General features: G+C 40.9%; 1 protein-coding gene across 2 annotated transcripts in view; it reads right to left on the reverse strand.

The window, feature by feature from the left end:
* LOC149222528 (oxidoreductase, 2OG-Fe(II) oxygenase family protein) overlaps positions 1-13,841 on the reverse strand; it is a 187,467-nt gene that overhangs the window by 109,972 nt on the left and 63,654 nt on the right. The window contains exons 4-6 of one of the 2 annotated variants that reach the window (XM_089385499.1): positions 13,217-13,352; positions 12,871-12,940; positions 12,600-12,721 (exon numbers count right to left, since the gene is read on the reverse strand). In XM_089385499.1, the coding sequence (XP_089241625.1) occupies positions 12,600-12,721; positions 12,871-12,940; positions 13,217-13,352 (328 nt within the window). The remainder of the gene's footprint in view (positions 1-12,599; positions 12,722-12,870; positions 12,941-13,216; positions 13,353-13,841) is intronic. The other variant, XM_089385500.1, reaches the window with a different exon arrangement.

The raw sequence follows: 13,841 nt of genomic DNA on the forward strand, positions 1-13,841 counted from the left end.
TGAGGAGGCATCATGTTGAGGATGAATAGACGTGACTATTGGGCTTCTAAGCCTACATGAATTTGTTGGTCGACCTTGACAATTTGTCCATAATCAAAATAAATTCATATCTTCATTTGTACATGTCAAAATCGGATGATCTTTAGATCAATCCTACACCTCTCCGAGAGAGGAATCTAATAAAAATATCAGTTGTCATAAATAAGATGACCCATGTGGAGTTTGGCCCTAGTTGCCAATTTTAACATTTATCAAATGTCTTAAGGATTACTTGCCCACATAAATATGTCACATAAAATAGGAATGTCAAGCCCATTAATAATAATATTACTTTTATTCAATTAGACTTCTCATTTTGGGGAAAGATGGGCTTCTTTTGGGGTAGATGGGTTCCTAAGGGGAAATTCGTCCCATAGCTACCCCAAATTTCAACACTCCCTCTCAACTAGGGAGGAATTTCCATCTACATCATAAGTCTCATCTCAGATCATCTCATCTCATAGAAGAAGAATAATCCACAACCGACGATAGGGAAATCGATATCCTCCAAACTCTACTAGTCTCTAGGTTACGTTCCATGAGCTTTATCACAACTGCATCAACAAGACATCCATCTCATCACATCTCGTCTCAACTTGTCTCCTCTGGTCATCAACTGAATAATGATGTCTCGATCTAAAGAAGAAGAATCATCAGGGGAGATTAATCGGCCACCCTATATCCAATTGGAAATGAGAATAGGCAGGATACTACTTACCATGAGAGGTAAGGATCACAGTCTATCCTATAGTCTGCTAATCTTGACAACAGGTATACTTACCATGAAAGTTAAGGATCACTGTCTATCCTATTGTTTGTTGATCTTCCCACCTTGACCTTGGAGTTAAGTGGTAGAACACATGCATCCACTAACTTGGAGAGGATACCCAACTTACCAATAGTAAGGATCACACACACCCAAGTCTCTCCTCACCCGTTGGCCAAATGGGTGGCAATCCCAACAAGCCCATCTTGTGGGTAGGATGCATATTGGGGTATATTCAGTCAAGTCCCAGACTTTATGGGAGGGGAGGACACCCAACTTGCCATAAGTGGCAATGATCACACACACCCCACAGTGACAATAAGCAAGATACTACTTACCATGGGAGGTAAGGATCACAGTCTATCCTATTGTTCATGAGTTCCTTCAACCACAGTAGCTCTCCAGCTCCATTTCCACCCTAGGAGCTCAAACAAGGGTGAAAAGCATAGCTTAGTGTTCTCGATCAATCGTGACCACTTTCCGGGTCACATCTACCATTCCAAGCTACTTTCTAAAGACTAAGATCTTCCCTTTCGACAAAGGCTTGGTAAGTATGTCGGTTATCTGCTCATCAATCGAAATGTGATGGAGCCTTACAGCTCCTCTCTGCACCATATCCTAGATATACTGATATCTAATCTCAATATGCTTGGACCAGTCATGAAACACGAAATTCTATAAAATTCGGATCCCACTCTTAATATTGCAGTATATCATAGTCATGCCCAACGCATGCTCAAACAGCTCTCCAAAGAGCTTTCTCAACCACACTGCCTTGAAGCTAGCCATGCTAGCAGCGATCTACTCTATGTACTCAAAGAAACATACTTCTATTTCTGGCTCATCCAGGAAATCATGACAGACCCCAGCGCCTAATTGTGCTCTTCCTCTCAACATTTCCAGCCCAGATATTATCAGTGCATCAAGAAGTCCGACAGTGTATCTCAGTCCATAATTAATTGTTTCATGTACATATCCTAGCACATGTTTAGCAGCAACCCAATATACATGTTCAGGCTCTATCTGGCTCAGAGTACATACTACAAGGTAAAGATCCATCTAGCTGCAGGCTCATCATAGGATCCATCAAATTTGAATCTGAAGAGGAGTCTCTCTCAACTGCTTCAGTTATATTTATCAAGCCAAAAATATCTGACAGCATACTTCCCTTAACAAGGAAGTCCTCATTATCTCTTTGTCACTCTTATAAAAGTAGTTGATCATCAAGGCTCAGAGGTCAACTTCCTCTAGCACTAAACATGAAGATGATTTGATCCTATCAAAAATAAATAGTTAGCATGTAAAACCAAATGTCAAAGACATAACTTCAATCTTGAAGAGAGATTCAAGTCTGTATCAGGTGTTGATCAATCCAGGCATGCCAGGTCCAAGGGACTTGCTTTAATCCATATGGCACTTACCTCAATCTAAAATCATGAGTCTCATCTTATCTGCCTCAAAGATTTGAGTTAAACTCTAAGTATGCTACACCATGGAGGAAGAAAATTTCACATACATCTGATAATAGTACATAGGTGCTCGGATCTTATCACAATCCTCTCCCTTTTAGAGCATCTATCTTATCACTGTTGGACTTAATATCGCAAAAGCATCTGATATTGTTGTATCTTGTCATCCAACATGGTCCTTGCATGAAGGACATATTGCATCTCAGTATCTCCTTATCTGAGAAGATCTTGGCTGATACATGACAATTTGCTCCCTCTAAATGAAAGCCTCTTCAGTCATAGATGTCAACCTGCAAGATTGGGATTCTTCCTCCAAGGTCTGAGCTCTTGTCTACTTTCAAGCGCCATTTTTAATCATGGGATGGCTCAGCGTCCTCCTCAACTTCGATATAGAGGACTTGGTCCTCACATTCATCAGATGTACCAGTTGATCCTGGAACAAGAGCAAGAGCAATAGTAGCAAAGTAAATAAACATAATGAAAGTGTACCTAATGATGAGCCGGGACTATCTTCCTTTTCCTAAATATGGTAGTGGCTCCTTCATTTTCCTGCACCAACTCCCTCTTAGAGCTAACTCTACCTACAATGCTCTACATCTTGATGATTCTCAAGAAGGATTTGTTTTCCTTGATCACATTCTCAATCAAGAAGTTAAAAATATTCAAATACTCATGCAGGAAACAATAATATAAAAATGATAAATCTAAACAAGAGCAGAGTCACAAAGAAATAACATAAATATTTGAAAGTACTTATCTTCAATGAGGATTGTAGGAAGCTCTTGGCTCCCTCTTGATCCTGCCTCCTTCTTAGCCATGAGGCAACTTTGTCCATCAACCATATGTCAATGTTTTCATCCAAAGAAATGCATCCTCTTCATTACTTGTATTCTCATTCCATATCTTTCCAAAAATCCGGCTAACGATGTATAAGATGACCACTGGATCTGCAACATATCATCTCCTATTGGGCTTAGGGCAACACTGAATCCGTACTTGAATAACTCAATGGTTTCCCACTGATCATTTCATATCATGAAAATTTTGAATCATACCAAGCCTTTCCATATCAAGGCCACCCCTAGGGTCTCTCTGAAACCCTAGCTTCTATTTGCAAGAACAAAAGACTTCCTAGGGTTTCCTTCAAACCCTAGCATTCATTTAGGTCTCCATCATCTTCGTCTCTTTCACTCTACTTGATCAAGAAATCCAACATAGGTGTCTTCACGGGGGTGATCTCAATGACTTTTCTTCAACCCAGTTCTAATATCATGTTAATTTTTAGGGCTATATAGTTCTCTATTGTAGATAATTGCAATTTAAAACTTTTTCAACATTTTCATATTACATTCACCCCATAACATCATAATATCATTAGCAATTATGTAGAAAGAACAATAATATCAAAAATATAGCAGAACAGTAAAGAACAACAGAAGAAAAGCATACACAATAGAGACAAAAGGATTTAAGTCAGAGACCAAGGCAAAATCCCACAAGGGGGGAAAACCCAACTAGATTCTTCTTCTTAGATATTCATCAAATATTCGCTGAGATACAAAGTACAATATCATGAGACATCAACACCTAAGTCCTATTTGGACAATCCAACATAAGGCATATCATTGTCATAGGACACAGAATACATCATTTCCCTTGTCATAGAGCATTGCATACTTCATTGTAATTGTCATAGAGACTCTACTATTATTGTCATGAGCCATACATCAAGGTGTCACTACCATATTACATTATCATTGTCATACTGATCAAGGTTATTGCCATACAAGGTTGTTGTCACTGTCACTATCATTCATCAACAAGGTCATTGTCACTGCCACTGTCAGTCATCAACAAGGTCATTGTCACTGCCACGGTCTGCCATATCAAAGTCACTATTATGTCAAGGTCACTGCCATGTCAGCCATATCAAGGTTATTATGTCAAGGTCACTGCCATGTCTATCATACCATTCATCTATTATGCAACTGCCATTGCCATATATCAAAGTTGTTATACAAATGTCACTGTCATAGGCCTCCTGTTAAATTATGGTATGTTCTATGCTTAGAGCAGTTTACTTCTTTTCTTCTTTTTAGCCACAAATTAGCAATCACATAAACATAAAGTGCAGATAGAACATTAAAAGATCGACAGAAAACAAGCCAAGACAAGAGACACAAGATGTGGCGGCTAGCCAGGGACAAACCCCAATGCGGTAAAACCCTTTGATCAAATCTTCTTTTATCTTCAATAGTTCAGTAGAGAGAAATAGTACAATGCAGAATTCTGTAATTTTATAACAGCAGCAAAGAGCCCTAAATCAGCACAGTCAAACTTGGTCAAAACAGCCCCGGATTGACTTCTAGTCAACTTGAAAAACTCGGTCTTCAACAGCTGTCTTTAGCAGCCCAAAACAGTCCACAAATCTCAGTCAAACAACAGTCAACACTTGGTCAAAGTTTGGTCAAACCTGCAGCAGCTCCTTGACAGTCAACATTGGTCAAAGGGGTGGTCAAACCTGGTCAAAGTTGTTGAACAAAACTATGGCTAGCCTAGGAGAGGCTACCCAACCCAATCCGCAGTCAAGAAAGCCTCCACGCTGGTCAACGCTATCCAATCTACCCCCCTGCAGCTAGGTCAACCCAAGTCAACGCTACCCTAAAAAGAAATCTGCGTCTTCCTTTTTCAGCCACACGTGTGAGAGAGATAGGCTCATCTAATGTGTAGGAGAGAGAGAATATGAGTGATGAGATGAGTTGCAAATGGCTTAACCTCTCTTCTATTTATATGAAACGCTGGGCATGTGTGCCACACACTTAGCTGCTGGCTGACCTTGACAATTTTTTAAGTAATTAGAAATAAATTCATATCTCCATAAATACTTGTCGAAATCAGATGATCTTTAGATCAATCCTACACCTCATCGAGAGGAATCTAGGAAAAATATCAGCAACCATAAATAAGGTGACCCAAATGGAATTTGGCCCTAGTTTCCAATTTTAACACTCCCTCTCAACTAGGGAGAACTCCATCTGCAATCCGTCTAACTGTTGCTACTATCCCAACCATCCAATGCATTGCCCTGCACAGCTTGGTCCTGCTCTGCTCTGCTCGAACTATGAAGAAGAAGAAATGATCGAGGATGTATCATACCATCCTCCACTGACCCGAAGTCAGTGTCAAAGTGTGTCATAACGCTCTCACTAATCCCATATCAGTATCATTGATCCCAAATCAATGGAGGTCATCCTAGCATAGGGAGTACGGTAGATACAACGATGCGTCCATCGATAGTACTACTATGGTCCCTAACCTCATTTCCCTGCTCATTGATCAGATGAGAGGTACTTCCCATGAGTCCCAGACTGCATGGGTAGGATGCCTCGACATGAGAACTAATCATCTTGTCCACAGGAGAACAAATCATCTTGTCCAATAGACGCCACGGAGAACTAATCATCCTGGCCCACAGAAGAACTAATCATTCTGTTCCACAGTCGCCACGAAGAACTAATCATCGTGGCCCACAAGAGAACTAATCATCCTGTTCCACAGTCACCACGGAGAACTAATCATCCTGGCCCACAAGAGAACTAATCATCCTGTTCCACAGTCGCCATGGGGTGTCACACCGGAAGGTTGAACCTTTCACCCTGTACATAGTGCACCACCAGGGGATGGTGAGTCGCCCTGTGGTCACATGTCGCTCCAAGAAGTACCCCGTGCCCCCCTGGAGCTCCCAGAGCTCCAATACATCATACTCAACCTTCATAAGAGGGTCTCTGAACGACACCAACTTGTTCTCAGAAAGTCAAGAATTTGACTTTTCCCAGGGGCTTTGTCAAAAAGTCAGCGACCTGTTCATCTGTACCGATATGTTGGAGCCTTATTGCTCCCCGCTGCACCATATCTCGAATATAGTGGTACCTGATATCAATATGCTTGGAGCGATCATGAAATACAAGATTCTCTGATAAACGAATCCCGCTCTGGTTGTCACACAAGATCACAGTGGTATCCAATGTAAATCCAAACATCTCACTAAAGAGCTTTCGCAACCAGACTGCCTCACAGGAGGCCATACTAGCAGCAATGTACTCTACCTCGGCGATGCTCAAAGCCACCGACTTCTACTTCCTGCTCATCCAGGATATTGAGGCAAATCCCAAAGAGAAACAGCGCCTGGAAGTGCTCTTTCGGTCCACCACACTGCCTGCCCATTCAGCATCGGTATATCCAAGTAGTCTCAGATCTCCAGCAGTGTATCTCAACCCATGAGTGATCCTGCCACGAAGATATCTCAACAGATTCTTGGCACCAATCGAATGTGTGTGGTGAGGCTCAACATGTTGACTGCAAAGCATATATCCAGACGGGAGTTCACCAAGAACATCAATGCTCCGACGAGTTGATGATACTCAGTAGCATTTCATAAAATAGGTCCGGCAGCACTACCACTTAACTTTTTGAAGTCAAACTCCAACGGGGTGAGTTACAGGCTTGCAGTCCACCATACCGAATCTCTCCAATATCTTCACCACATATTTTCCATGAGATAGGAAAATCTCCCCTAGCTTCTGCCAGACTTCTAGTCCTAGGAAATAGTGCATCAGTCCTAGGTCCTTCATCTCAAACTGAGAAGCCAACTCCCTCTTAAATTTGTGAATGAGAGGGTTTGCCCCTATTAGAAAGAGGTTGTCAACGTACAGCACCAGTATGAGAGGATTGTCATCTTCAACCTTAAAGTAAAGGTTAGGGTCAGCTTCACTCCTAGTGGCTATCGATCCTTTCATACGACGCTCGAGGTTGCTTGCTTTAGCCCATAAAGGGCCTTCTTCAACCTGCACACACGAGATTCTCGATCATGAATCTCAAACCCTTCGGGTTGCATTGCATAGACTTCCTCTTTGATCGAACCATGCAAGAACACAGTCTTGACATCCATCTGATCTAGGTTCCATCCTTGCAAAGCAGCAAGGGCTATGATTGCGCAGATGGTGGTATATCGGGCAACAGGTGCAAATATCTAGTCATAGTCTATATCTTCCTTTTGAGAGAAGCCACCAGCAACAAAATGAGACTTATACTTTTCCGCACTTCCATCAATTGCAAGCTTTATCTTGTAAAGCCATTTCGAAGTGACAACTGCTTTGTCCTGGGGTCTGGAGACCACATCCCATACATCGTTTTTCATGATGGACTCATATTCCTCGGTCATAGCATCCTTCCATACTTGATGCTTGACAGCCTCTGCAAATGACGAAGGCTCATTTTGGATGATCGTGCTCATGATGGTCAGGTATACCTGATACCTGTTCAGCTTCTTACTTTCCCGGAAGGTTCCTCTGGGTGCAATGTGTCCTTTAGCATCATCAAGTGTCCCACTAAGCCATGAAGGCCTTTTCCTAGAAGAGGAAGGCTCTTGCAAAGGGGGATCAATAGGATCCAAGCTTCTTCCACATCGGGCATCGTCTCATCTTCCTTCTCCTTCGGTTCCCTGGTGTCAGATTCTTTAGATCCCCTTAGAGTAGGAAGATTGCCAACTTTGCTAAGAGCCATATCTTCATCAAAGGTGACATCATGGCTAATTTCGACTTCCCTTTGACCAGCCACATAAATTCTATAGCCCTTAGTATTTTCGCTATAGCCCACGAAGATTCCTTTCTTTCCAGATGCACCCAATTTATTCCTTTTCTCCTTCGGCACATGAAAATATACAGGACTTCCAAAAATTCTAAAATGGGATACGTCAAGATTCTTACCAGTGAACATCTCTTCGGGAGTCTTGGAATCCAATGCTTGATGAGGGCATCGGTTTTGTACATAGACGACGGTATTTTGCAGCTTCGGCCCATAGAAACTTTGGAAGTCTTTGATCATGGAGCATAGCACAGACAGCGTCCACAATCGTACGGTTCTTCCTTTCCGCCACACCATTCTGCTCAGGCGTATATGGTATAGTAGTCTCCTTCTTAATGCCAGCCTCTTTGCAAAAGTCATGAAACTCATTGGATTCATATTCAGTCCCATTATCAGTCCTTAAGATTTTGATCTTCTTTTCGGTTTGATTCTCAATCAAGGCTTTGAAGTGCCGAAACCAGGAGAACACTTCATCCTTCTTTTTCAAGAAGTATATCCAAGTCTTGCGAGAATAATCATCTGTAAAAGTGAGGTAACATAAATATCCTCGCAAGGAGTGCACAAGCATCATACAAGATATGTCTGAGTGAACCAACTGCAATATATTGGAGGTCTTGCTTTGGCTTGAGCAGAATGGTCCCCTTTTGAGCTTTCCTTCGGCACATCCTAGACATACACCTTCTTGCTCTAATATGAACTCGGGCATCCCGGTCACCATTTTTGTCACATCGGGTAGAGCTTTATAATGAAGGTGAGCAAACCTTCGATGCCATAGTTCGGACTGAAGAGATGTGTCACAAGACATGACACCCAACGGACTTCCTCCGACCTGATATAATGAATCAACTTGAAACCCAAGAGTGAAAGCATCTTTAAAGTTATTTTTCCATACGCGTACCTTGCCATCGCTGAAGGCCACCTTGTAGCCTTTGTCTTCCATTGTCGAAATCGACACCAGGGTCTTTTTTAGATCAGGTACATATAATACATCTTGTAAATGAATTGTATTCCCCTGATTCAATTGAAGAGTGACATTCCCTACGCCTTTCACGGGATATTTTGAATTGTCCCCAAGAACAATTTCCAGGTTGGTCTCCTTCTCTACCAGATTAGAGAGAGCTTCTTTGTAACCAGTGAAGTGCCTTAAGGCACCACTATCAATAAGCCAATTTCCTAGTGAGTCCGGGGGAGCAGTAGTAGAGAGAGCTACTGGTAGATAATATTCATCTTGCTTATTGTTAACAACGTTAGATTCATACCTGGAGTTTCTTGCCTTCTTGAAGGGTTGTCCTCTTCCTTGATTTCCGGCATTTCTTTTACCTCTGCCATTGGACCTGCCATTCCTTTGATTGTCGTGAGAGTGATTTTGATCATCGTCATGGTGTGAGTCCCTTTTATCAGGGCACTCACTCGCATCGTGGCCCATTTTATTGCAATTGTAACATCGTCCTTTTCTTCCACCCTTGGGTCCAGCCTTTCCTTTGAGTTTAGCCCCAGAATTGTTTCTTCTTTTAGCATGAGAAGAAAAGGCAGAGGGATGACTTTTAAGTATGGGCATTTCTTGCTCTTCCATCCTTGTTTCTTCTTGAATGCATCTAGCCATCAATTCCTCAAATCCAGGAATTACGTTATTGTTGAGAATAGTAGTCCTGGATATATACCATTCAGGTGGTAGTCCTCCAAGAGTTGTGAGTGTCATTTCCCTGTTAGGAATTACTTCCCCAATAGATAGGAGATCGTTCTTGATCTTGGTGATCCTTAAGAAATATGCTTGCATACTCTCATCTTTGCCCATCCTAATTTCCTTCAGCTTATTTCTAAGGAACAAAACTTGATTTGCATCATTAACTTTAAATAAATTCACCAGTCTATTCTAGATTTCCTTAGGTGGTCAGCTCGGAAACATAGGCCACCAGGCGCTTGTCGATAGAGTCCCGGATGATCTTCCTTGCTTTGACTTCTCCCTTGGTCCATTGGTTCCTAGCAGCAGCGGATGTTTTTGATGGAGGCTCAACAATCCTGTCTCTCACATGGTCCAACACTTCTTGCTCTTCTAATGTTAGATCGAGAGACAGATCCATCCGTGATAGTCAGACTTCTCACGGAGTTTGTCTTCAGCAAGGAAGTGCGCTGAAGACACCATGACTTCTTTAAGATAGCTTTAACAGCCTTTGGTGATTGATCTTGCTCTTGCTCTTGCTTGGGCTTTGTCTTCACCTCCGCTGCAATTCCGTGTTAAATTATGGTGTGTTCTATGCTTAAAGCAATTTACTTCTTTTCTTTTTATTAGCCACAGACTAGCAATCACATAAACATAAAGTAAAAGTGCAGATAGAACATTAAAAGATCGACAAAAAACAAGCCAAGACAAGAGACACAAGATGTGGCGGCTAGCCAGGGACAAACCCCAATGCGGGGAAACCCTTTGATCAAATCTTCTTTTATCTTCAATAGTTCAGCAGAGAGAAATAATACAATGCAGAATTCTGTAATTTTATAACAGCAGCAGAGAGCCCTAAATCAGCACAGTCAAACTTGGTCAAAACAGCCCTGGATTGACTTCTAGTCAACTTGAAGAACTCGGTCTTCAACAGCTGTCTTTAGCAGCCCAAAACAGTCCACAAATCTCAGTCAAACAGCAGTCAACACTTGGTCAAAGTCTGGTCAAACCTGCAGCAGCTCCTTGACAGTCAACGCTGGTCAAAGGGGTGGTCAAACCTGGTCAAAGTTGCTGAACAGAACTGCGGCTAGCCTAGGAGAGGCTACCCAACCCAATCTGCAGTCAAGAAAGCCTCCACGCTGGTCAACGCTATCCAATCTGCCCACCTGCAGCTAGGTCAACCCAAGTCAACGCTGCCCTAACCAGAAATCTGCGTCTTCCTTTTTCAGCCACACGTGTGAGAGAGAGAGGCTCATCTAATGCGTAGGAGAGAGAGAAGATGAGTGATGAGATGAGTTGCAAATGACTCAACCTCTCTTCTATTTATATGAAACGCTAGGCATGTGTGCCACACACTTAGCTGCTGGCCGACCTTGACAATTTGTCAAGTAATTAGAAATAAATTCATATCTCTATAAATACTTGTCGGAATCGGATGATCTTTAGATCAATCCTACACCTCTCGACGAGAAGAATCTAGGAAAAATATCAGCAGCCATAAATAAGGTGACCCACATGGAGTTTGGCCCTAGTTGCCAATTTTAACACCTCCAAGTCATTGTCATATAAATTACTCAAAAATACAACACGACCAATGGAAATATAATTGTGAACTACATAGATAGGAAAGTGAGCCTCTTAAATATAATTGAGAGCCACATAGATGAGAAAGCGAATCATTCTAAATACAAACCACAAAGAATATATATACGCAAGCTATTGTAACGGTGAACCATAAAAGATGGTGAGTAGAGCTATTGTAATAGCGCGCCACAGTAATGTATAAGTGATGCCACTGAGTATAAGTGATGCCACTGTAATGTAATATATGCCACAGAGTATAGCAAGATGTGATGCCGTTGTGATATGAACCATAGATATGTCATACGAGTCATACAACAGAAATGTGATCCATGGATAATAAAGTGAACCATTGTAACGTGCCATCAAACCACACAAAATGCGAGCCACTGTCATGTAGAATGCAGGCCATAGAAACAAGGAATGAGAGCCACTGTAACGTGCCATCAAACCACACAAAAATGTGAGCCACTGTAATGTAGAATTCAGGCCACAGGAACAAGAAATGCGAGCCATTGTAACATGCCATCAAACCACACACAAAAAAAAGATAAGTCATATGCCTAGAACAGCCTCTATGATTCGACTAGAGGTCTCCTCAAATTCGTCCAAGAAAACATCTCCTCACCACCTGCGGTTACCTCAAAACATAGTCTCAAGAATGCGATGTGTTGATGATTATCAATGAGCTCTCAAAGGAGGTATATTTATATTAAGTATGAGAGGAGCCAAGGGGCCTTGAGTGCTAACCTGACTTTTCATATTGGTAAATCCAACTTGAGGAGAAATCACATTTAGTTAGTTCTTGATACTATTTAAATGTATTTACCCAATGTCTTGAGGATTACTTGCCTACATAAATATGTCACATCAAATAGGAGTGCCAAGCCCATTAATAAAAATATTACTTTTATTCAATTAGACTTCTCCTTCTGGAGCAAGATGGGCTTCTTTTGGGGTAGATAGGTTCCTACGGGAAAATTCGTCCCATAGTTGCCCCAAATTTTAACATGCCTCTATGTAAACAATATATGGGGCATCTAAAGATGAAGTACTTTGTCTCTAATTCAAGTGATTAAAGCCATGAAAGGCACTAATCTCTATTGCCATGGTGCTCTGCCTCACCTCTTGACTCATAATAACACTCTGAACTGGATAAGTGGAACTCTCAATCCATGTAACTGGTTACACCCAAGTCATGCCATTTGAAGTTCTTTGCTATGGACACTGACAAAAATGGAGCATTTTTTCTTCTTGATTAATGATACATAAATTATTTTATGTTTAGTAAACAATTTCAGTTAGCTTCTAACTAAAAGTAATATTATAAAATATTCCCCACACTCCACAAAGTATCAGGAGAGACAGATAAGGTGAGATGATTAATTCTTCATTGTCAGCATCCATTCTGGTTTCTTCACTAAACAAAATAAGGACTAACCATGAAAACATCGCCTTGCAGGCCCACTCATAAGCACAGCATCCCCGCTACGAAGAAACATTGCAATTGGTGGATCCTGTCTAGATTCTCCTCCAAGCAGAAAAACTGCCTTGCAACCTAGACTGAAATACCAGAGCAGGAATAAAAGTTGAGAAGCAGTAAATGTGATGATCGCAACATCGCTATTTGTTTCTTCAACATTAAACAATTGGGATGCAAAAGAACACTGAATCAATATTGATGTAAGCATATTGATTAAGGCACACAGTACCTGATGCTCACAATAGGTTTACTCAAATCAGCCTCCATATCATCAAGATGACCTCCCAACATGTCATCTGCTAGGGGAAAATGAAAAAAAACTTATATTATTTTAGATACAGAACTTAACCTTAATGCTGCAAAAGAACAAAAAATCGCCCAACTATAAAATCAATAAGTTAGAACCAAGGTTGTGCAAAACATTTATAATTTGCTAGCATTTCTTGTATTTAGCTACAAAAAAAGAGAGCAGTGGAGAGCCTGTAAGCAAGCATCAAAAGCATAATAATATTAAACCGAAACCAGTGAGCATTCAAAATAGAAAAAATATTTTGGCTTAGAATAATATATGATACCAGAAGCAAAATAGTTAATTATTGCAGCTTCTGCACAAAACTCAGCATTTTCCATGGCAGGCATTGCCAACTGCTTTGCAAGCCGAGAAAGGGCATCAGGAATTTTAGCATGTGGGAGTGAAACATCGTAGTTACGCTGAAAAGCAAATGGATTCAAATTAGACCTCATTTATACAAAAAACCTTCTTAAAAGCGTTCATGCTTCACAACCTTCAGCTAACTTGAAAGCATATAATTCCTAAAACATGGAAACCAGATATATCTGAAACTATGCACAAGATTTAAAACACGGCAATAGTTATTAAAAATTGAAACTGAACAGCAATATCAAGAAAATATCAAAAAAATAACATGAAATATTGGTGATCTTTAAAAAATATACCAAAATATTCATTTTTTCATTTTTTTTTTAAATCTAAAGCAACACCCACCCCAACGCCTTTTACTACAAAAGGTGATAATTAATAACCCTTTTTTCTCAATCCCTTGTGTTCCCTTTCCAGAATGAGCACACAAATCCAAAATAATTAAAGAATCCCCCAACAAAGCCAATATTTTCCATCATCTTGCAATATTTTCATACCCCTGAAAGTATCATGACTTTTCTTCTGTATAGGTTGATAGG

This window comes from Pinus tabuliformis, chromosome Q (genome assembly GCF_031772625.1).
Source record: "Pinus tabuliformis cultivar Carrire ecotype Pingquan chromosome Q, CPIR1, whole genome shotgun sequence".
Lineage (NCBI taxonomy): Eukaryota > Viridiplantae > Streptophyta > Pinopsida > Pinales > Pinaceae > Pinus > Pinus tabuliformis.